At 40.9% G+C, this 23,841-nt stretch overlaps 1 protein-coding gene across 1 annotated transcript in view; it reads right to left on the reverse strand.

Moving 5' to 3' along the window:
- The window catches only part of NEK9 (NIMA related kinase 9), a 35,367-nt gene extending 13,075 nt beyond the window's left edge, over window positions 1–22,292 (reverse strand). The window contains exons 1-16 of the mRNA XM_007459748.1: window positions 22,016–22,292; window positions 19,669–19,846; window positions 17,908–17,963; window positions 17,293–17,363; window positions 15,547–15,652; window positions 13,797–13,928; window positions 11,938–12,048; window positions 10,829–10,893; window positions 8,476–8,526; window positions 7,839–8,031; window positions 6,044–6,188; window positions 5,193–5,393; window positions 4,228–4,274; window positions 2,888–3,043; window positions 918–1,026; window positions 250–411 (exon numbers count right to left, since the gene is read on the reverse strand). Coding sequence (XP_007459810.1) covers window positions 250–411; window positions 918–1,026; window positions 2,888–3,043; window positions 4,228–4,274; window positions 5,193–5,393; window positions 6,044–6,188; window positions 7,839–8,031; window positions 8,476–8,526; window positions 10,829–10,893; window positions 11,938–12,048; window positions 13,797–13,928; window positions 15,547–15,652; window positions 17,293–17,363; window positions 17,908–17,963; window positions 19,669–19,846; window positions 22,016–22,234 — 2,002 coding nt within the window. The 5' untranslated portion in view covers window positions 22,235–22,292. The remainder of the gene's footprint in view (window positions 1–249; window positions 412–917; window positions 1,027–2,887; window positions 3,044–4,227; window positions 4,275–5,192; window positions 5,394–6,043; window positions 6,189–7,838; window positions 8,032–8,475; window positions 8,527–10,828; window positions 10,894–11,937; window positions 12,049–13,796; window positions 13,929–15,546; window positions 15,653–17,292; window positions 17,364–17,907; window positions 17,964–19,668; window positions 19,847–22,015) is intronic.
- Between the last annotated feature and the right edge of the window lie 1,549 nt (window positions 22,293–23,841).

Consider the following 23,841-nt stretch of genomic DNA (forward strand, 5'->3'; position numbering starts at 1 on the left):
AAAAGTAGGGATTTAAGAGTACTAACTTGCCATTTTCTAGAAATCTGACCTTTTTACAGCAATCACTATGTTGGACACATGAAAAATTAATGAAGCTCCATAGGCATAAAAATTGGCCACCAATTTAACACAGATAAAAAAGTAAACATATGATCCAGCTACACAAATAACCAGTCCACCTCTTTTGCAAGCAAAAATTAAAATACAGCCATCTATCCAGAAAGCCTGAAATAACATGTACAGACTCACCATCAGTGGCAGCAATGGTAAACTCATCACCGCAGGAGACTCTGATCACTTGCTTTCCACCTAGGGGGCCCCCCAACAGGTTGATTCCTAGACGCTTCTTATAATTTCCAACACCCAGCTGTCCACACTTGTTGCAGCCAAAGGTCAGCAGCCGGCCTCGCTCTGAGACAGAAGCAAAAATAAATAACCAGGTACAAATGGGTCATGAAACAGAGGGAAAATGCAGACAATGCAGAGTCCCATAGACTAGCTTCTGGTTGTTAGAGTATACAAATATAAAGCTAGCTACCTAGGGCAGCTAGGGCATCTAGAACTATCTAGAACTATGACCAATTAGACCCAGGAAGTGATTCAATATTATATATTCTATTTTAAATGTGGAAAATGGGTACTATTTAACTTAGAAAACTTATAGATGGTGCTAATTACAAATAGCAGTTGCCAGAAATTATAGGTGTGGTATTCTCATTAAGGAATGTATTGATTATATACTTATGATGATTACCAACAAAACATTTATTTAAATGCCCAATTTGTTAATAAGATAATACTGGATGATGGGGGGAAATCAGGAGAATGTGTACATATAGTTAAGAAGCGCTACTACTTGATAGAATAAGACAGCCTGAAATACTAAGGCCTGTGTACACAGTCGTACATCAACTCACCATCAATAGCAGCAGTGTGAGTCTTGCCTGGGGCAATTGTACGGATCTTATAAAAGGACAACTGTTTGGCCAAGGTAAAGGAGGTTGTGTAGGGGACTTCGTGGTATGCCTGAAACAAGGTAGAACACAAAGCAAAGACTCATGAAGTAAAAAACGGAGGGGAAACAGGCTGAAAATGTTGTGGTGGTGACCAAAAGGCCTTTCAAGCAAATCATGTTATTAAGAAGGTGCCAGGTAGCTTTTCATCTTCAATAGAATAAAAGAAGAAATAAGCTCAATATGTAATCAGAGAATTTAGTATGAGGCAGGACTTTCTGACCACAAAGGTTTTAAGATTCCTAAATTAGGGTATGCAAAACATGAACTCTCCATCCCAGAAGGCATCTATATAAGGATAGAATCATTGACTTTTGTCTTGATTATACACTCTACATACCTAACAAAAGCAGGGGAAGGAATTAAAATCCTGAAGACTGTCCAGCCCATCAGTTTACTGTGATCTAATTTTACCTACAATATTCTCAACTTGTTAAAACCCATGTTCCCTTTATTTTTTTAGTTTATTTTTTTTTTTGCGGTACATGGACCTCTCACTGTTGTGGCCTCTCCCATTGCAGAGCACAGGCTCCGGACGCGCAGGCTCAGTGGCCATGGCTCACGGGCCCAGCCGCTCCGCGGCATGTGGAATCTTCCCAGCCCAGGGCATGACCCCGTGTCCCCTGCATCGGCAGGCGGACTCTCAACCACTGCACCACCAGGGAAGCCCTTGTTTTTGTTTTGTTTTTTCCTTTAGATTAGCATAAAAATAAATCTTCCCGTGTAAGTTTAAAATTTCACAACAAATACAATGTTGTAACAAAACCCAAATCAAGTAATGGTAATTCTGAATATGCCTTTTCAAAGTACATGGACACCCTCCCCAGACCTGCTCCAAATTTGCACTCTCCCATTTCACAATCACTACTTTAGAGATTGCTTAAAAATTAATTCTTTTTTTTTTGGGGGGGGGGCGGGTTCGCGGGCCTCTCACTGTTGTGGCCTCTCCCGTTGCAGAGCACAGGCTCCAGACGCGCAGGCTCAGCGGCCATGGCTCACAGGCCCAGCTGCTCCGCGGCATGTGGGATCTTCCTGGACCGGGGCACGAACCTGTGTCTCCTGCATTGGCAGGCGGACTCTCAACCACTGCGCCACCAGGGAAGCCCTTAAAAATTAATTCTTATCTTTTCCATTGAGATAGCAAACTTGTCTCAATATGACTCTTTAGAAAATGACAAAAGCTCATCATACTAACACAAAGAGGGGACTAGTACTTAATATCAGTGGTGAATTTATGACATCCTTGAAGGAGGTGAATGGTAATTACATTTAATAAGCCTGTATCAGTCTGTATCAGGATCACTTAATCAGCCTGTATCAGGATCAGTGATTTGAGAGTAATCATAAAAACTCCCTAGAGAGGTGATACATGGAAAAATGTTTCTTTTCATAATGTTAATTTTCTTGTATCTACTTCGGTGATAAGGTAGAATCTGAATTCTGTCACTGTTTGTAATCAATTTATTTATTGAGGTGTAACATACTATACAATATTGTACAGCTTGATACATTTTTCTAAAGGTATATAAATATAAAACTACCATCCAGATCAAGATATAGACCATTTCCATCACCCTAGGATTCCTCCTACCCTTCCTGTTAACAGTGTCTATGCCCCTCTTCCCAGAAGCAACCACTGTTTTGACTTTTGCCATCATAAGTTAATTTTGCCTGTTCTTAAACTTTATATAATGGGCATCATATAGTATGTACACTTTTGTGGCTGGCTACTTTACTGGACATAATGTCTGTGAGATCGTCACTTTATTCTTAAGTCAAATTCCACAGTCACAAACCAATAATAGCATTTCCAAAGAAATTCCAACCTAGAGAAGTTCTGATGATGTACTTAGGAGACCAAACGGGGTACTCACTTCATGATTGATGATTCCAGACATGCACTGATTCAGACCCAGTTTGTTGAACTCATTGAGTCCACAGGCCAGCACTTTGCCTGACTGGGTCAGCAGAAATGTCCCATCACAGCCACATTGAACTGCAACAATAATCAAGGCCTTGGGAACATCCACCTGCAAGAAAAAAAAAAAATCAGAAAACATAAAATCCCAAACATAACTTGTATTAGGGAAAAACCCTCAAATTCTTTCAAAAATGATGCTCTGCATTTAGCAGAATGACTACAGGGAAATAAAGCTTGCTTTATTTTCTTCAGATTTGCCCAGCAGCTTAGAGGCTACTGTTTTCAACAAGGAGCTCAAGTTTTATAATAAAGTAAAAGAAGGAAATTCCAGGTCAGCTAAAAGTTTTAGCAATAGGTCCTACTTAGGAAGACTTCTCAGAAAACAGTGGGAAAAGAGAAGCTTCGATCTATTACTGATTTAGTCCTCTGAGATGCAGAGATCCCATGATAGTTACAGAAGAAACTCAGTAGCCCTGTAGGGTGCCAGTCTGGTCATATAATAAGTGAGGTGACCAAGGATTGAGGCAGCAGCCAAGACTTCTGAAGGCTCACATCCTTCTGCAGCTAACTAGACAGGGCTGAAGAATGGTGGGGGCACATGATGGATGTCTGTGAAACCTGAAAACTCAAACCTCAAACCTTCTCCTATAGTCTTTTCAGAAGAAGAGGAATAGCTGTGAACCCTATTGATTGAGAATGGTCCCACAGATATATGTTAATTTTTAAAATGTCAATAAACATTGTTAATAGTGAACAGTGGGTGAGCCTGTGTCCTAGGGTGCATGTGACCGTGCTCTCTCTGCTTGTTTCAGCTCCTGTGCCAGCTCTCACAGTGCCAGCTCTTGCAGTACTGAGAGGAATTAGATATTACATTTCATATAATATGACCCCTAAATACAAACAACTACTTCATTTGGTATCCAACTGTGGAAAGGGGAAGGGAAATGGCTGTGCTGGGTTAAGGGATACTCTATTGCTTTCCAATATTTCCCATCCAGGGTGTGTTTAGCTTGATGTGACTTTTTCGCTATACATTCTGGTTTTAGTGCTCATCCCCAAGCAAGATGTGACTCCAGTATCCACAGTGGCTGCATCTTCTTTCGCAACTTTTTATGATTTAGTCAGATGACAAGACCACATAGTGCTAAATTAGGAATCCTGGATTGTCAGTCTCCCAGATAGGAAATATTGCAGGGATAAACACCTTGATATGAGGAGTCAGGTAAAGAGGACATATTACTGGAGTCTGTGTGACCTACACAGGCTCTAGGAAGAAATTGCCTCTGATTTTACCTTTTGTGGTGTATAATAATCCTCTTCTGAATCCAAACCCAGCCTTCCTGAGACACACATAAGAAAGAAAATCATTAAAATGAGGGCTTCCAGGGACTTCCCCAGTGGTGCAGTGGATAAGATTCTGTGCTCCCAATGCAGGGGGCCCGGGTTGGATCCCTGGTCAGGGAACTAGATCCCATGTGCATGCTGCAACTTAGAGTTTGCATGCTACAACTATGGAGCTGGCGAGCTGCAACTAAGGAGCCCGTGAGCTGCAACTAAGGAGCCCGCGAGCTGCAACTAAGGAGCCCACGTGCTGCAGCTAAGGAGCCGGCAAGCGGCAACTAAGGACCACCTGCTGCAACTAAGACCCGGTGCAACCAAATAAATAAATAAATAAAAAAGAAATCAAATCAAATCAAATCTACTGTACCTCTCAACTTAAAAAAATAAAATAAAATAAAATGAGTGCTTCCTTCCCAATGAAAATATTCTATAAGATTCTTTATTACTGGACTTCCCTGGTGGCACAGTGGTTAAGAATTTGCCTGCCAATGCAGGGGACATGGGTTCCAGCCCTGGTCTAGGAAGATCCCACATGCCAAGGAGCAACTAAACCCATGCACCCCAACTATTGAGCCTGCACTCTAGAGCCCGCGAGCCACAACTACTGAGCCCGCATGCCACAACTACTGAAGCCCACACACCTAGAGCCCATGCTCTGCAATAAGAGAAGCCACCGTAATCAGAAGCTCACACACCGCAACGAAGAGTAGCCCCCACTTGCCACATCTAGAAAAAGCCCGCGCGCAGCAACAAAGACCCAACACAGCCAAAAACAAATTAAAAAAAAAAAAAAAAAGATTCTCTTTTACTGAATTAACACTTCTCAAATAGAGGCTGCATGATGTGTTTAGAGGCACACAGCAAGAGGTCAGGTTGTCCGCCTGGGAATAAGTGGACAGAGTCAAGGCTATACCTACCATATTCACCACAGCCCCAAGAGTAGACTTCTTTGTTTCGTGTCAAAACCACCACATGATTATCTCCACAGGAGACCTGATCCACTGGATTGTTCAGGAAGAAGTCCAGCTGCATGGGTTCTAATAGTTCAGGGCCAGCAATCTTGTCCATGCCCATGCAGCCATAATAGTCAGATCCAAACGCATAGAGCTGACCTTCATCTGTGAAAGGAAGGAAAGCAGAACCCATCAAAGGAATGACTTATTTTGTCTAATCAGAAAGCTGGGCAGGGCTGGAATGAGGATGACCTCAGCCAATGAGCTCACATGGGATGATTATATCAGAGAAATCTGACAGACTGTCTATCAAGCCTATAGAGTTGTTGGTATTTAGGGGGTCATGTGTACCGCTACAGTAACAGTTAAAAAAAAGAATGGTGGGATGATATATTAAAGAGGCTTAAAATTTTACCGGGGCCATCTCTATTTTACAGAGAAAAAGGGAAGCACCAAGGAATCATAAAGTGAGTAATGGCAGACCCAAACTAAATTTGAGCTCCCAATTCCTGACTCAGTGTTATCTACACCTGACTAGGTAGTGAGGTTATTTCTGCTCCCCCCACAACTGGGACATACGATATATTTCTCCTAATCCCACCTCTTCTCTGTTATCCACCTGCCTTATCCTTGCTCATCACTACTCTAATGCTATAGCAAGTTGGGCATGTTGTTATTAATGTGTATAATATTTGCTCACTGTCTTTGGTTCTTTGGATACTGTCTTTTGTTGTAAAATCCCAACTAAAACTGCACAGAATTAACTAAAATACCCCACAATAAATGCACCTGGGTGCTTTCTGCTGCTGGCTTACCTGTTACACAGACAGTGAAATCATCGCCACATGACACCTGATGGATAGCTTTGCCTTGCAACTTTTCCACATGCTTTGGCTGTCGGTAGGAGGCTTTGTCTCCATGGCCCAGCTGACCATGGAGCTTAGTACCCCCTTGCATGTTCTGTGAAATAAATAGGTCTTGTGAAGTTTTAAACTTTTCATGCCAAATCTTTAATCTAATCTTTAGTATCACTTATTAAGAAAAACAGTAGGAAAAATATCAGTTGGAAATATAGAAATGGGAAAAAAAATAGGTATGAGGATTAAACCTTTTAATGGTAGATAGTAAAAAACCCCTGCCAACAGATAAAGATTTTTAAAGTATCCAGACTGATATCCATCGGGCCTTAAAAGGACCCATTCTCAATTTTGTCTTTCTTCTTCAAGTCTAAGGTGAACTGTCTATTTAATTATGGGTGATGATGAAAAAATTCTTTACATAGTCTAATTTGATTGTTTTTTTTACAGGAGTACAGCCTCTTGGAAATCCTTATAAAAGTTTTACAAATTTTGGTCACAGTTTCCCTGAAATACGTAACAGTCATAAGGAATCTGGTAATATCAAAGACACTGCTGTAAAGCACTGAGAATAGTCCTACATGACTTTTCAACAGTTTTAAAGATATAAGTAATTCTTCCCATTCAATAACTCAACTGTAAGTCCTTACACAAATGTTTTTTAAGGCACTAATTTCAATCCACCTCTGGCAGCCCCCCAGAAGCTAGTTCTTTAAGTGCGAGGATTTTAGGAAATAACAGCAAGTTAAAACTCTGTAACAGAGGCCAAATCACTCATTCTTTCTCTCAATCAATCAATAGTTGAGTGTCTACTCTGTTACACACTGGGGATAAAGCCCGTCCTCATGGAGAAGTTATCTGAAACTACTGGAAAAAATGAGCTCCCTCAGGAAGGAGGAAGAGTGGGAAGAACCGAGAACCTAAGATAAGACAAGGTCGGGTAAAGAAAAAGCAGCCTGAAGTGAACCTGAGAAGGCACAGCGGAAGAGACAGTAGCAAAGTCAAGAGAACATGCTCTTGCGGAAGCCAAGGAAAGACGAGGCTTCAAGGAGGGAGCGACCAACTATGTCAAATACTACAGGAGATCAAGCAAGGACTCAAGTGTACCTATCTGTTTTATTTTCACAATTTATAGGTCATTTTGTCAAGAGTAGTTTCAACTGAGTGGAGGGATGGAAGCTGTACTGTAGGTGAATGAGGAATGAGTGGGAGATAAGAAAAGAGACAGCAAATATAGGCTGTTTGTTTGAGGTGAGAGAGAGGATAGAATCTAGAGGGGAACAAAGGAAAATTCTACTCAAGATATTCCATCTTCAATCACTGATGGAAGTCTTAGAATTTTCCTGACATGGTACACTGCTTCATTTGTTTACAAAGCTATTTCACAGGTATGAGTTGCTCTGAAATGCATGGTAATAGAACAGAGTAATTAAGTGACCTTCTGAAATCACCCAGTGGTAAATGAGAATCCAATCTCCTGAGTCCAAGCCTTTTAATTCTTTCTCTCTTTCTTTCTCTCTCTTTCATTCATTCATTCAAAAAACATTTATAAGCGACCTAACATGTACCAGGCATTGGGGATACATCAGTGAACTAAACAGACAAAATCCCTATTCTCAAAAGAGCTTACATTCCATCATCCCATGCTGCCACTTCTGCAGCACATGTTCAACCAACAAAATTCTTAGACAGCCTGGGCCCAGTAAACAATGAGGCGCACATCACTGTTCTAAAGTACGTAGCTTTCACTTACCACCCAGGTGTATAGTTCCTTCTCCACTGTGACCACAGCAAAGTGGGTATTCCCTGCACACACCTGCCGGGCACTACAGCCACTCTTGATGACATCCAGTTTCTGGGGAGTGGATTTCCCACCACCCCAAACATAGACTTCACTGGTTCGGGATGTTACCACAGCAATGGGTGCTTCAGTCACAGTGCTTGACCTGACGACAACCCCCAGAACAAAGGAACATTTAACATAAAAATTATATCAAAGAAAAATGCTTCCAGTCTTTTCCCTGACAACTGCCAATTATGGTATGAGAAAGTATGTTCTTTCTCGACAACTTATTTCAACCCTCTATCATAGCAGGCTTTGCAATTCCTGCCTTAAGGCTTCATCACAGCTCAGCCAGATCAGATAGCAGTCTGATCCATAACACCTACACTCTTCAACTTTTCAACATTCATCATGATAATGATGTCCACTTTAGCATGAGGGTAAAATTATAGCTTTCCTTTTCTCTGAAATGACTATTTGACATTTAAGCAGATGTTGGCTTCTGAAAGGATGCCAAAGGCTTCTTACTGGGATCAAACAATGTCCAGAAAGACCCCCTGGTGGTAATTTAAGATATATTACTTTTCAAGAGTCTCTTGAGCATTACCTTGGTCTCTTTGTAGGTGCATTAAGCAGCGTGACTTTTTCCTCCATCTCTCTACCAAAAGAAAAGCAAAGATACATGAGAGAAATAATAGGTTCCTATATTGCACTAGTGTCTCTTTAAAACCTTTCACAGACTTAATCTTCTATAAACCATATGCCTCCCACAATGTTACAAAACTTTTAGGAAAGTACTTCGATACAACTGAAACAGTTCCATAGGCCTAGCATTAGACAATTCATTAAATACAAGGGGGACAGCAGTCTGGGGCCATTTGCTTTCTGTCTCTGAGGAATGTTTCAGGCCGGACCAGAGAGCCTTGAGAACCTCTGATGCTCATTTTAGGAACCTGCTGACATCTTCCTTTAGTCTGCGCACTGACTCCCTCAACTCAGCATCTCTAAAGCTCAGCTCACTGTCTTTCTGCAAAACAGCTTTTCTTTCTGACTCTCCTAATTCTATAACTGGCACCCTCTATTCGCCTAGTGAACTAGGTTTAAAATTTCAGTGATTTTGGACTCAGCTGTCTTCCTTTCTTCAATATTCAAGTTTTATAGATTCTACTTATACAATGCCCTTTTACTCATGTCTCCTTCCCAGTCTCACCACCTTGGTTCTGGGCAGCTTTACTTCCCAACCGGGCTGTGGTAGCACCTAATTGGTCTCACCACAGTTTCAATCCACTTTAATCAGTCCTATACTGATTTAACACTGATATTAGTACTGCTAAATAACTCTTCCTAAGGCGCATCTCTCATCACATGAACTGCCCTCTCATAAATAACCAACACTTCCGTACTATTCCTTGAATAAAGCAGATTCCTTCATCTGGCATTCAACATTCTCTGCCTACCTTTCCAGCCTTCCTTCCCTGTATCCACTCCCATGTGCCAACTCAGGGTTCTCATTCTGCCTAAATCAATTATAGCTGAGGACCTGGGGTGGTGCTTAAGAACCAGCATTTTCTTTAAAGTTCCTGAGGTGTTGCTACTGAGAACGCCAGGTCTAGAACCTCTAGCCAAACAGGACTTTGTGCTTCCTGAATACTTCCACAATTCCCTGTGTCTGTGCTTTACCTAGAAAGCTCTTTGTCTTCTGTTTTTCCATCAAAGAACAAAGTTCTAACAAAGTACTACATGTAAATCTCCAACTCTCTCAATAAAAATTGCATTATCAACGGAAATATTTAAATAAGAGATTTAAACAGTGAATATATTGTTGGAACATAAGCCAGATAAAGAATTAGAATATGCTTAACCAGCCCTAAAGGGTGATATTGCCTGAATACTAAAAGAACATAAATGGAAGGTTACAGTGCTGCATCTGGAGTATTATACATAATTCTATGCACTAAAACACTGGCTGGAGATCAACTGGAGAACCAGAAAAAGATTAATTTAATACAACAGAATAAAGGTTACTGACCAAACAGCAGAGATTATGGAATTAAGTATACACTTAATGCATCTAAGGGCAACACTTGAAAAAGAGCACAGTACCTGTTTGAATATTGGGAAGATTCAAAAACAAAGAACTGGTAGAGGAGGAAGAAGGGTTGTTAGGCAAAAATAGTATAACAACAACAAAAAATAGTATAACAGGATGAAATAGAGACTAGAGCATTTAAGAAGGATGAAGAACACCTCTTCCTCTGAGTTAGGGTTTGAAGCCTCCTACAAAAAGTGAGGGATAAAGGACCTTCTTCCTACCTCTAGAGACCTTTAACACTAAATAAACCTCAGGAAATAACCTGTCAGCAATCAATCAACCTCGACTAGAGGAAATGGGCAAAACGTATCTGAAGAGGACCCCTCCGATTGCAATCTACCATCTAAACAAATGCACTAAAAAGCAAAGGCCTGGTCCAAACCCACACTACTATCCAACAATTGTTGAGCACCTTGTGCCAGGCCCTGGGCTGAGCACTTTATATGCATTACCTCCTTTAATCCTCACCCTACCTCACTTTATAGAGAAAACTAAGGGACAGAGATGTTGAATAACTTGACAAAGATAATGACACAACTCAGATACAAACATAAGGATGTCTGAGTCCGGAGCCCTCCTCTCTTAATTACTACACTCTAGTGCCCAAACTCTAGATTAGAACTCACAGAAGATGGGGAGGAGTGAAGGGCTCCAGGGTCTCACCAGTATTAATTTAGAACAAAGTAGCACAGGTTAAGGAGGTGAAAGTCAGGAACTACATCAAGCAATGAAAGCAGAGATGTTGGAAGAAAATAGCAGCAGAGTGGCAAAGTCAGGAAACACCACCCTCTCTTTGTAGTACTCTAGTCAGGCTTCTAATAGTCAGCCATCTACAGAAAGAAAATGAAGCAACTTCTGTGCTCTTTACCTTCTGCGTTTCCTGAGAAGGGGGCAATCCAGAAGGTCATCTGCAGTGGGTCTCTGCTCAGGATCCTAAAAAGTATCAATGGGTTAGTTTTAACTTAAAGGGAATGCGCAAGGGACTTCCTGGTGGTCCAGTGTGTAAGACTCCATGCTCCCAATGCAGGGGACTGGGTTTGATCCCTGGTTGGGGAACTAGATCCTGCATGCATGCTGCAACTAAGAAGTGTGCATGCCACAACTAAGAATACATGTGCCCCAACTAATAAGCCCACATGCCGCAATGAAGATCCTGTACGTCACAACGAAGACCTGGTGCAGCCAAAATAAATAAATATTTAAATAAATAAATGGAATGGGCAAAATGGGATCTAAAGACGCATTTTACTTCCTCTTAGAAGGCTGTAGGTTTGTTATTCAAAGATCACTATATACCATCCTTCTGTTTCAAAAAACTTATTTCTTATGTCACATTCTATGCTTCATGCTCACTATCATCAACACTTATATGTGAATGAGAATGCACCTTCCTCACTTGTTTTAACAGTGGTTCTCAAATTTCAGTATATATAGTACGTAAGAATCTCCTGGAGTGCCTGTTACAAATAAAGATTTCTGGGCTTTATCCACAGAGATTCTGATCCAGTCAGTCTGGGGTGGGGCCCAGGAATCTTCATTTTCTTCTTGTAAAACCCCCTCATCCCCTGGCGATTCTAATGCCTGTGGTTCCTGGACCACCTTTGAATAATACTGACCTAGAGCTGCACTGCAAGGCAGCTGTGACATTTAGAACTCTATACATTCTGCACATTAGGAATTCTAAATTACCTCTATTATTTTATAAAATCAATTTTAAAAAATTAATCTTGATCATAAAAAATGGAGCACAATTTAGGTGGTAAATTCATTTCGCAAATTAGTAAAGGAAGAATTTGTTGGCTGAAGCACACAACTATCATGAATTGCCAATGCCTATTCTCCCGGATACAGCCACAAATACATCCTACCCTGGGGAAGTGGATGTGGTTTTGTGCAGGTTCACCTATGCCATACTCCAAACACTGAGGCTGGAAGGGAAAGCACTGAACTGAAATCAATATGTTAAGTCATGCTTACCTGGTCAAGGCATGCATGGACCATTTGGATCAGTTCCAAAGAGTACTGGCTAGAATCAACTTCCATGGCCCGGATTCCTTGTACAATCTTCACACACAAGTTGAGTGGGTTCTATGAGAAAATAATTATTGTATTGTCCTTGGTTATATAAAGATGACATTATAATCTACTAGTAGGGGCTTTGAAATGCCTGTGACTATCATATAAAGAAACAGCAATAGTTCTTCTGAATTAGGTCTGACTTCTTTTTACAACTGTTGGTATATATCAGCAAGAAGTGGTTAGGGGGGCTTCCCTGGTGGCGCAGTGGTTGAGAGTCTGCCTGCCGATGCAGGGGACACGGGTTCGTGCCCCGGTCCGGGAGGATCCCACATGCCATGAAGCGGCTGGGCCCGTGAGCCATGGCCGCTGAGCCTATGTGTCCAGAGCCTGTGCTCCGCAACGGGAGAGGCCACAACAGTGAGAGGCCCAAGTACCGCAAAAAAAAAAAAAAATGGTTAGGGATACACTACTGCTGTCAGAGAATGAAGCCAACTGGCCAACATGGAGGTATGACTATGTGACCAATAGAATAATACTTAGAGTATATTATAATCTGACCCTTCAACTGAATCCTAAGAAAAAGGAAAGCAAGGTTAGCTATGCTTCTTGGCTTTACGTATGTCCTTTGCCAACTAATGTGCCTCCTAAGCAGGTGATACTCTGCTGTAACAGACAAGGCAATGAATAATAAGTTCATAATGATAAATTATTATCAGTGCCACCACCACCTTTACTGAGACCAACAGAAACGTAAGTTGCACATATAATGTTTTTTAACCCTTGCAAACACCATGCAAGGTTACCATTACCAATTCAGAGACGTAAAGTAACTTGCCCAAGACTACACGGATAGTAAAAAATGGAGCCATAATTTCAACCAAAGTCTATCTGACTCCAAAACTCATTTTCTTTCCACTATGTTATTTAAGAAAACTAGATGATAGATCAGAATAAACTTCAGCACTTAGAAAAATAAACAGGTCTCATAAAAGGCCAAAGAATTCTGCATTATCTTACATTTGCATTTTCATATACATTAGCAGAGCATCTCTATGAGAGGAATATGTATTTTTTCCCTTGTTATAGCTAATGAAATAGAGGATTAAAGAGATGAAGTGATTTGCCTAAGTTCTCACATCTGGTTTGTAGAGGATATTGGATGTGAATCCACTTCTGCTACTCAAATTGTGACCCATGGACTAGCTGGGAGTTTGTCAGAAATGCAGAATATCAGGCCTAGCTCCAGACACACTAAAATAGAGTCTGCATTTTAACAAGATGCCCAGGTGATTTCCTATGTATATTAAAGTTTGGGAAGCACTGCTTTATACTGGGCTTTACTTAAGAAGAAAAGAAAAGAGACTTAAAGGGATTTGTTGTTTATAAAACAGTAGCAATCTTTAGTAAGAGTCAGGGTGTAATTTTTCATAAAAAAGATCAAAACACTTTAATGAGTATTATATAACTTGCCTTAGCTTTTATAAAACGATGTAGCTGAAGCGTAAGAAATGAAATGGCTTATCTAAACTGCTGCATCACACAGTCGATCCTAGAGCCAGTTTCAAAATTATAGTCAACGGATTCAAGGACCGTGCTCAAACTACTTGATTATGATTATTTCAGTGGGGAATTCAAGTTGGAAATAAATCTTGTCTGTAGAATTTTAGTAATACACTACTAAGCCAGTGCCTGAATACTGGTTATTTTTCCTACAGCTGATTTCTGTTCAAGAAATCAGAAGCTCAGGGATAAAGTTGATTCTCTCAACCAAGCTGTACCATTTGCAAGGACAATGCAGGGATAATACATCAACTTACTGTAGCATCAAACGTTCTCTTTAGCGTAAGCAGCTCAAAAATGACACAGCCCACTGCCCAGATATCAGACTTGAAATTGTATTTAACTCCTTGGCAGAGCTCTGGAGACATGTAATATGGAGTTCCCACAAGCTGAACAACAAAGAAAGCAATCAAAGAATAACTTCTTTTCTGAGGTAACTATATTAATATTTCAACTAAATTAAATTTCCTAGAACTAGTGATAACAATTACAAAACATTCATCAGCATATCCCAAAATGGTTTTTATGAGATGATGCCACTATGAGGAGAAATCTTATTCATATCAGATCTCTTGGGCCAATTATAAAGGGACAATCTCTGTGGTAAAGACCTATGGTAATTTGGGAGACAGAAAAGCTCTGTGATTCCTGGATCACAGAGGATTTAGGCATTCAAGACCCACTTAAGACTTCACAGACTTTATAAAAAGCATACTTGGTAAAAGTTCACTAATGGAAAAAAAAAAACTGGTAGTGGGGAGATGGTAATTGAATAAATAGGTTAAAAGTTCTAACTGAAACGCATAGTAGTGAAACTTTGTAAATGGCTCAATTTAACATTTGTAATACTAACACAGCTAGTGAATTTCTTCCAAATTTAAAAAGACCTTCTGAGTTCAAGAATGTGTTGGAAGGAAAAAAAATGCCCTGAATGGAGGTCATGCCTCTTCCAAGATGAGAGACAATGAGTACCCTGGAAATTCTAATAAAACTGATAGCCATCTTTCATCAGCAAGGCAAAGCAGTTTTTCAGATGGCTTACATATTGTTGTTCTTTGCATTTAACTGGGTTAAAGAAGTTAAATCTTGGTTTTATCGGATTACTCTTGATGAGAAAAATCCATGCAACAACAAGACTCCTTCCTCAGAAACTCAATATGGCACTGTCATACAAGCAAACTGAGTCCCTGAAGCCGACTCCCAACCTTGGCTATCAGTATCCTTGGATGTTTCTAGATTGCTTGCAGGCACATCTCAACAGTATCAAAAATAATCATCAGGACAAAATTAATTTTATTAGTTTACATTTTCAAGTTCTTTTAAAGACAAAGCATTGTGAAACCAGAAGAGTAATAATTGGGTTTTATAAGTCCTAAAAGGATCAGATCACTGTCTTTAAAGATCAGCTTATGTCTACTCTTTACAAATGGTCTTTCATAGGATCAGGTGAGAAGGGAACTCTGCGGTTCAGACTGTGTATCACATTAAAGATGAGATTGTTCTTTGGGCATCAGCCTTTATTTGTAATTTAGGGTTTCTGAACCAGAAAAAACTCAAAGGAAACAGATGTCTAACACCCTAAGAACAAACATTAAATGAGAGATAAAGTGAAATCTACTAAAGATCCTAGGCTGGAAAAAATTTTATTGCTTTTAGAAAAGTCTCTAGTCAGTGTTGGAAAGGCCAATGATGTCAGAGCTGTTATGTGGACAATGGCTCTTGAAAAAACACCTGAGCATGTAAATGACTATTAGTGGGTCCAGGAAAAAGACTCCTGAAGACTTGCTTTATAAGTATGGAGAACTTGTAAAAATATTGAGAAAAGTGTGCAAAATTTAGGGGGTACAGTTATATCTCACAGTGCAGGAAAGGAAAAGAAAAAAACTACGTCAGGAGGAATTCCTTGGCGGTCCAGTGGTTAGGACTTTGCTTAAGATCCCACATGCTGCATAGCGCCACCAAAAAACAAAACAAAACAAAACCAAGTCAAGGATAACACATACTTACCGTCTCAGCCATGGAATACTCAGAATTAAGTTTCTTTGCTAGGCCATAATCTCCAAGTTTTATCAGGTTTGCTTTGGTCAGAAAAATATTTAATGTCTTTATATCTCTGAAAAAAAAAGATGCTGTATATTAAACCCATATACTCAACTATTTTATCTCATCCCCCTTCCCGCCCAAAATTAGTACAAAATAAAAAGAGTGTGTTACTACTGCTCAGGCTGTTACGGGATCCCAAAGAGTGGTCATCACTTTCTCATACATTTTAACATTGAGAAGGGGACTTGGGGGAGTGGAGGCAGAGAATTAACTTCATCCTCCATGGCTTCACAGCACAGGCATGTCCCCCAAAACACTGAAGTCATTAGGAAAAGCTGAGACGGTCAGACCAAAAAAAAAAAAAAAAACAAAAATGGTGCCCTAGGTAATCATAATTCCTATAAGGTGTACTGCCTCTTCAATTAACACTTGTGCCTTGAAATAAGTGATTATCAAGGCAATTTTAACACTTGGTTGGTGCCAAAGTTTCAAATTTGTTAAGGCAAGAGAACAGAAGAGACAGCACATCCCAGCAGCAAAATGATTAGGCTATGTAGATCACCTAAATAAAATCACTCTTTCTAAAGATGAATTGACCATAAGTAACACAAATAAACTGTGTCTAGTTCATACTCTGGCTTCCTTTACTGAAAGATGTGAAAAAAACAGAACAATATTCTTTGTAATTGTCGAAAAGAAAGTAACAATACACAGCAGTAGCCACTCGACAGCTATCAAGAAATATATGGTATCTGAATGGACAAACCAATAAAAAGGGAAATGCTAGTGTATTAACATTAATCTCTAACAATGGTCCATGACTCACTTAAGCAGGGTATAATGACGTGGAAATGTTCTTATAATGGTTCTCTCCTATGGCTAGAAGTGAATAGAAAGCTGTTTCCCTGGCCAAAGCTCTGGTAAAACTGCATAATTAATTGTACAAAATGAATACGCTTTTTACTTAAATTAATTAATTAATTTATTTATTTTTGGCTGCGTTGTGTCTTTGTTGCTGCACGCGAGCTTTCTCTAGTTGTGGTGAGTGGGGGCTACTCTTCGTTGTGGTATGCGGGCTTCTCATTGCAGTGGCTTCTCTTGTTGCGAAGCACGGGCTCTAGGCACGTGGGTTTCAGTAGTTGTGGCACGTGGGCTCAGCAGTTGTGGCTCACGGGCTCTAGAGCGCAGGCTCAGTAGTTGTGGCACACGGGCTTAGTTGCTCCGTGGCATGTGGGATCTTCCCAGACCATGGCTTGAACCCGTGTCCCCAGCATTGGCAGGTGGATTCTTAACTGCTGAGCCACCAGGGAAGCCCTTTTTACTTAAATTAAAAAACTTAATTATAAAATTAAAAACAATTTCCCATTTTATTGCTCAGAGAAAACATTTACTGTGAGTTCCAACCAATCTAATACCACTTTTATAGTGGCTTTCTAGGCTTTACTGATGAATTAATGAACTCACCTCTAAAATACTTCTTAAAGAGATGACTGAGCAGTACTTAGCTATTGAGGAGATTCTTCCTAGATCACAGTTTAACTTTAGGAAGTGAAGATAACGCCCCTCATTACTCACTGTTTCCTTCCTAAATTATATTAATGGAAAAGCCTTGACTGCTTAATCAAGAAAATAATAGTGCTGATGGGAGGTACCCAAGGTGAGGGTTGGATTGGTGGAAAGGAATACATCCCACATTCTTTCACTCATTACCTATGAAGGATTCCAGCTTTATGGATACAGCTCACTGCTGAAACAATCTGAAATAGGTACCATACCACCATCTGCAGAGGAAAAATAAATTATACTTGGACTGGAAACAAACCAAAAAAACCATATAAATAAACACACACACTCGAACACACAAAACAAAGGAAGCTGCAACCAGAGGTTATGATTCAACATGACATGACATTTCTTGCTTGTAGGTTGAGTAGGCAAAGAAAAGTGGTAGGGGTTTAAAAAAATAAAAATCAGATCATTATAAAATAGTTCCAATATTGTTATATAGTATGATGAAGCAGACTTGTGGAAAGAAAACCAGGAAGAATGCAAAGGTATAGAAAACTGGGCGTATCAGTATGCAGTAACAGAACCAGGAAAGACAGTTCATAGAGAATCATGATGTGGAGGTAAACCATTTAGGAAGCAGCTATAGTCTGCTTCCTTGTTAGAGGTTTCCTTTCTCATGAATATCAATCAGAGCCTTGAAGGAGTCTGAATAAAAGGAAAAAAACACTCTTCATTGTTGTAAGAGTAAATACAGAACTAGAATGCAAGAATCACAACATTACAATTCTAGCTTCCTTCCACAGAAATATGAATTACCTCTTCCTCAAACAACTTGTCCTTCTGACGAAGGATTTTGTCATACAGGTTCCCTCCTGCAATAAAACAAGAAACAGGTTTGAATTGCTTAATAGAGATCAACGCTCCTAGGGTTTTAACAGGTGCCACAGTAAGTGAAGGATTCTGCTTCCTCTTAAAAGATACCCCTTCTTCCTTCTCAGCTCTTGGGTACATGGGTACAAAACTCTTCCCATCTGTCAAGGACTATATCTGAAATATTCTTCAGAAATTCCCCTCCCTAACAGAAGAGACTCAATACGAAAACGGGAAGTACAGCATTTTTAGAAAAGATGAGAGTAAAGACACTTTCTATAGTACCCTAATTTATAAAATTACTTTGAAAGTCTTCAAAATCAGACGATTTTCTTTTCCAAAACTCCTTTTAAAGGAATCTGCAATATTTTGGTAACAACTCTCTCAGTGTGACTATTAGAACATTTGGGTTACAGCTGTGATGTGATGTTTTGTATATACAGGTGTATATCATCAACTTCTTTTTCTTTCCACTTCACGCTGAAAAAGTTTCCCAAAATTTAGGGTAGACTCTAGATTGTTTCCAATCATTACTCCCTTTACTAACTCCTTCCTGCAGAGTAAGTCTGAATTTGCTTCTCCCTTTCATTATCAAGTAATACAGACTGCAAATGATGATGGTTCATTTTATTTCCTACTTGCAGCTGTAACTTACACTGTAGTCCTGGTTAAGTTTCACAACTTTTTTCCCCTTGCAATTTAGTAACTCAGAGTTTCAATAAATACACCATTCATTCTAGTTCCTCCTAACCACAAAGGAAGTTAGCTACTTGAGGCTTCTGCTACTTCAAAAATTTTTTAAATAATCTCATACATTTAGGGTTGAACACAGGAACAATCATGGTACACAAGAATCTAGTAAGAAACTTAGAAGTCTGGGAGCTTTCTCTTAAGAGATTTAAGGGAAGAATATGCTGGGACCTCTTTAGCATGCAGCTCAAGAAAGGGCTTTGGGGGTTCTCTTACATAAGAAGGATAATAGCTTGTACAGTATTTATCAAAAATTTGCTACATATCACGTACTATGCTAGGAGCTTTACATATTAATTTCATACAACAACCCTAGGAGGTAACTACTGCTTATCATCAAGCTCACTTAAGATAAGGAGGCTGAGGCACAGAGAGGTTAAGTTGCTCATGCAAGATACAGAGCTAAAAAGTAGTGAAGCTTAGGATATGGGTTCAGGGTCTATTTTCTTAACAAACAGGCTATACTGCTATTTTACAAGCAAAAGTGTTCAAAGAAATCATTTTCAGTCAGCTATGATCTTTGGACCACTTTTCAATAGGATGGCTTTAGCTGAAGTCAATATAAATAAATATTACCTACAAGATTTCATTATATATCAAGCCATTTCATTATATATTATATCAAGTGTCAAACCATGCTATGTCTCTAATGCCTGACTAATGTCATTTCATAAGGAAAAAACCTTGAAAAATGAATGTAAAATTCAACTGAACAAGTAATTTGAAGATGGAATTATCATCACAAAGGAGAATTTGAGTATGCAGGGGAAAAATCCCTCCCCTCATTTTGTAGATCATTTCAAAACTCTCCAGGGCCTGAACTATTTCTCTTAAACTCTAGAAATCCATTTAGAGTTCTTATTCTTTGTATGTGTATCTTCTTTTTCTCTCCCCCTTAAGGTAAGTATAAGCACAGGAATGTCTCACTGGAGGAAGTCCCACTGAATTCTACCTTACCATTACAATATTCCAGCTCAATCAGCAGCGTGGTGTTGTCCATGAAGTGATTGTAGTAGGCAATAATGTTGTCATGCTGCAGCAGCGCCAGAATAACAATCTCATTCAAGGCATCACGACGTTCCTTCTCAGACAGTCGGGTCAAATCAACTTCCTTCCACACGACCAATGAGTCATCCTGTAACACAGTAATAGAGCTATCATGCTTTCCTCGCGCCTGGCAGAGAATGAATCCACACCCGGATCTGTAAGCCTAGAAAGAAAACTTCCTAGACTGACTCCTTTTTTTCCTTTAAACATGAACAGACTTTAAAGGTTCTGCATACAACCAAGCATCATAATTTACTGCAGGCCTGGGAAAGCATTAAGATGCTGTTACATTGTTTCTACACTTAATTTACATGATGTCAATTCCAGGTAAAAAATATGGGATGGAGGTAGGTCTCAAAGATTCTGTTGAGGGACATTATGAAAGACTGCTAGTCATGATGAGGATTGGATTAGAGAAATAGAGAACTGGAAAATGGTTACCTTTGGCTGACCAGTTTCTTGTAAAACAGAGATGTTAAAATTACCTCTAATTTTATAAATTTAGATTTCTCTAGTGATTTTCATTTATTCTTTCTGGATAAGAATAAGCCAGGTCTAAGGGCTCTGAGTTCACTTTCCTCACCCTGTCCCATTCTGCAGCTCTGTTTCTACTGTCACTTTTATGTTATCATGTTTTCCTCTATTCATGAAGACTTACCTGTGGCTCCCAATATTCACTCCGTTTTATAACATCTCTAATTCTTTACAAATACTGCTCCCCAGCCCAGGAGCATCCCCACCTAAATAACCCTCCCTATCCTTTAGAATGGCTTCGTTAGGCCTTTGAAACTTTGGGGGAAGATCAATGAACCTTCCACTGTGCATTTCCTTAACTTTCAGAGCTCATACACTAAAATATTTATCCATTCTTTTCCCCTTATATACACATACAACTTAAACGCTATTTGTTACTAACAAGACTAACATGTCTTCCCGATGAAATATACGCTTCTTGAGGGAAAGGGCTGCTTCTAATTAAACCCTTGTAAATTCACAGATGTAATAAACATTTGGTGTTATGGATAATACTGTGCAATTTTAAGGAAAGTGCAATCAAACTTAAAACAACCTTGGTAATCAAGTTCAACATGATAATAATGGAAAGGGATGGACAAGGAGATGTGAAACTCCATTCTAGCCCAGGATTTGCTTCTAATTTAAGTGGGCAAGTCCTTAACTATAAACTAGGAATACCAAAGCTTATCTCCTCATTCTCATATTTTGAGTACAAATAAGAAAGCAGAATACCAACAGTAACTCTAACCTCATACATTAATCTTGCAACCACCTCTCTCCTCCTCCATCTTTTAGCCTTAAAAGTACCTTGGAACACACACCAGAACTGCAGACAGAGAGATCACTGATAGATCAATCACCTTCAGCAACCCCAGCAAGTTCTCACTGATGCTTACCTATTCTAAAACTAGAGTTTTAAGACTTTAGTGATCAAACCCTGTTTATGGTTAGTTTTTGGAAGTAGACTCCCCAGTATACGGTTTTAATCAGTATACATTCTGAACTTGAGGGTCAGTAATCCACAAATCTCTTCAAAGGATTTGTATGTGTGCAGTAGTGGACCGGGGGGAGGGTATGTTTACATTAGATTCTCAAAGGAGTCCTGTCCCTCCCAAAGAACTAATGGCTTAGAATATACCAAAATAAAAAAGTATTTCCCACGCATAAACGCTGCTGGAAAATCACTGAAGAAACTAACACGCTACAATCTTCCCTATGATCTTCAAGAAAAATCTCCAACTGCGTGTTCATATCTGAACATAAAGATATGGCAAAGGCAGGGGAGCTGCCACGGATGTGGGAATTTTGAAGCTATCCCCTCCTCTCCACCTCGACCTTGGAGAGCTGTACAGCACAACAGGAAGGAAGTTTTGACAATACCTCACATTCATAAACTACTTTAATTTACAGTTTGCAAAGTATCTTTGTTCGATTCTCAAAATAACCTTTAAAAGTAAATATTACATTTAAGGTACGTAGCTATCACTAACTCCAATTTACAGATGGGGAAACTAAGGCTCAGAGAAGGCTCAATGACTTGTTCAGTTGCCTGATTTAAACAAAAACGACCAGTCAGTAAAACCAGTGCTCTAACGAACTCCTAGTGCAGGAGAGTTGAACGAGTGATGGAAGACCCCCGAGACAGATACCCTGCAGGGCCCTAACACTAAGCGAGGACGATGTGCAGGTAGAACAGGGCCGCGCAGGCGGGGCGGGGGCGGCCGGAGCCGGGGGCCGCTACCTCGGTGCGGCGGTACAGCGTGGCCTCCCCGAAGGCGCCGCGGCCCAGGATGCGGATGGGGATGTAGTGCAGCTCCTCCTGCTCCGCAGCGCCGCCGCCGGCTCGGGGCCCCGGACCAGCGCTGGGCCCCGGGCCCGAGTCCCCGCCACCCCCGGACTCGCTCCCAAAGTCCGAGTTGAGGGAATCGCAGTGTCGCTCGTATTCGCCCAGCACCGACATGGCGGCGGCCGCGGGACCCGCCTGCGTGTCCCGGGCGGCGCTGCGCCTCTCCCGCTTCAGACGCCAGCCCGCAGCCCCGTCAGCCCAGGCACCCCGCCACCCAGCGAGGTTCCATGGTGGGTCCTTCCCCCTTGACCCGGAAGCAGTTCCGAGTGCTTCCGGCCCGGCGGGGTTTCCTCCGCTTCCGCTGGTCGCTCGTTTAGCCTAGCGGCGAGGTTGCTTTTCCTCCAGGCGGTCTGGGAAATCAAGGACTCGGGCGGTAGTGGCGGCGCCTGGTGGAGACCGCGTGGAGTCCAGTGGCTCTGGCGGGGGCAAGGGCGTCATCGACGGGTCTGTAGACCCCTCCCCTCATTGCTGGCCAGGTCCCCAGTTTTTTTTTTTTTTTTAACATTAATCACAGGCTCTTCCTCTCTTAGAATGTTTTCTGACTGAACTCATGTAAGTTGCATAAATTAAGGACTTGCTAGAGATTGCTCAAATTTCATCTTAAAAGTTATTTTTAAAATAGATCTTTTTATTGGAGTAACTGCTTCACGATACTGCGCTAGCCTCTGTCGCACAACAAAGTGAATCAGCCACATGCACACATACATCCCCATGTCCCCTCCCTCTTGATCCTCCCTCCCACCCTCTCTATCCCACCCCTCTAGATCGTCGCAAAGCACCCAGCTGATCTCCCTGTGCTATGCAGCTGCTTCCCACTAGCTATCTATTTCACATTTGGTTGCGTATATATGTCCATGCTACTTAACCTCCTCCTACGTCCTCAAGTCCATTCTCTATGTCTACGTTTTTATTCCTGCCCTGCCACTAGTTTCATCAGTACCATTTTTTGTTTTTAGATTCCATATATATGCATTAGCATACGGTATTTGTTTTTCTCTTTCTGACTTCACTCTCCATGACAAGACTCTAGGCTCAGACAGTTTCGATGCCCAGAGGTCATCCAGTCTCATATGGGCGCCAGGCCTATCTCAAGGGCAGTGACTGGGGAAACAGTCCCTTCCAACGTCGCACAGCGCTCTTTGTTTAGTAAGCAATTTATACCTTTCCCCCCCACCAGCGGAATACTTGCCTCCTGTCGTCTCAGTCAGTGGGCCCAGTTGTTTCTTCCAGACCTACCCAGGACTACGCTGGGTCCCTCCATCTTCCACATAACTTCAAAAATATTTTAAGTCAACTCTCCTGACACTCTCTTTCCAGATTTCACATTCTCCTTCTACGTGTCTTTCCAAATCTTTGACCAACAGACCTCATGCAACATTCTTTGCGCACTAAGTGCCAGATACTGTATTTGGAGGTGGGGAATCTGCAAAGGGTGCTCCCCGCCCTAAAGTCACTAAAAAAATTGCAATACAGTGGAAAAACATGTTCCATCAGTTATGTGACCTTGGACAACTTTACATCTCCAAGGTTCCTTTTTTTTTTCTTTATGGTACGCGGGCCTCTGACTGTCGCGGCCTCTCCCGCTGCGGAGCACAGGCTCCGGAAGCACAGGCTCAGCGGCCATGGCTCACGGGCCCAGCCGCTCCGCGGCATGTGGGATCCTCCCGGACCGGGGCACGAACCCGCGTCCCCTGCATCGGCAGGCGGACTCTCAACCACTG

Source organism: Lipotes vexillifer, unplaced genomic scaffold (assembly GCF_000442215.2).
Source record: "Lipotes vexillifer unplaced genomic scaffold, Lipotes_vexillifer_v1.1 scaffold39, whole genome shotgun sequence".
In the NCBI taxonomy this organism is placed as follows: domain Eukaryota; kingdom Metazoa; phylum Chordata; class Mammalia; order Artiodactyla; family Lipotidae; genus Lipotes; species Lipotes vexillifer.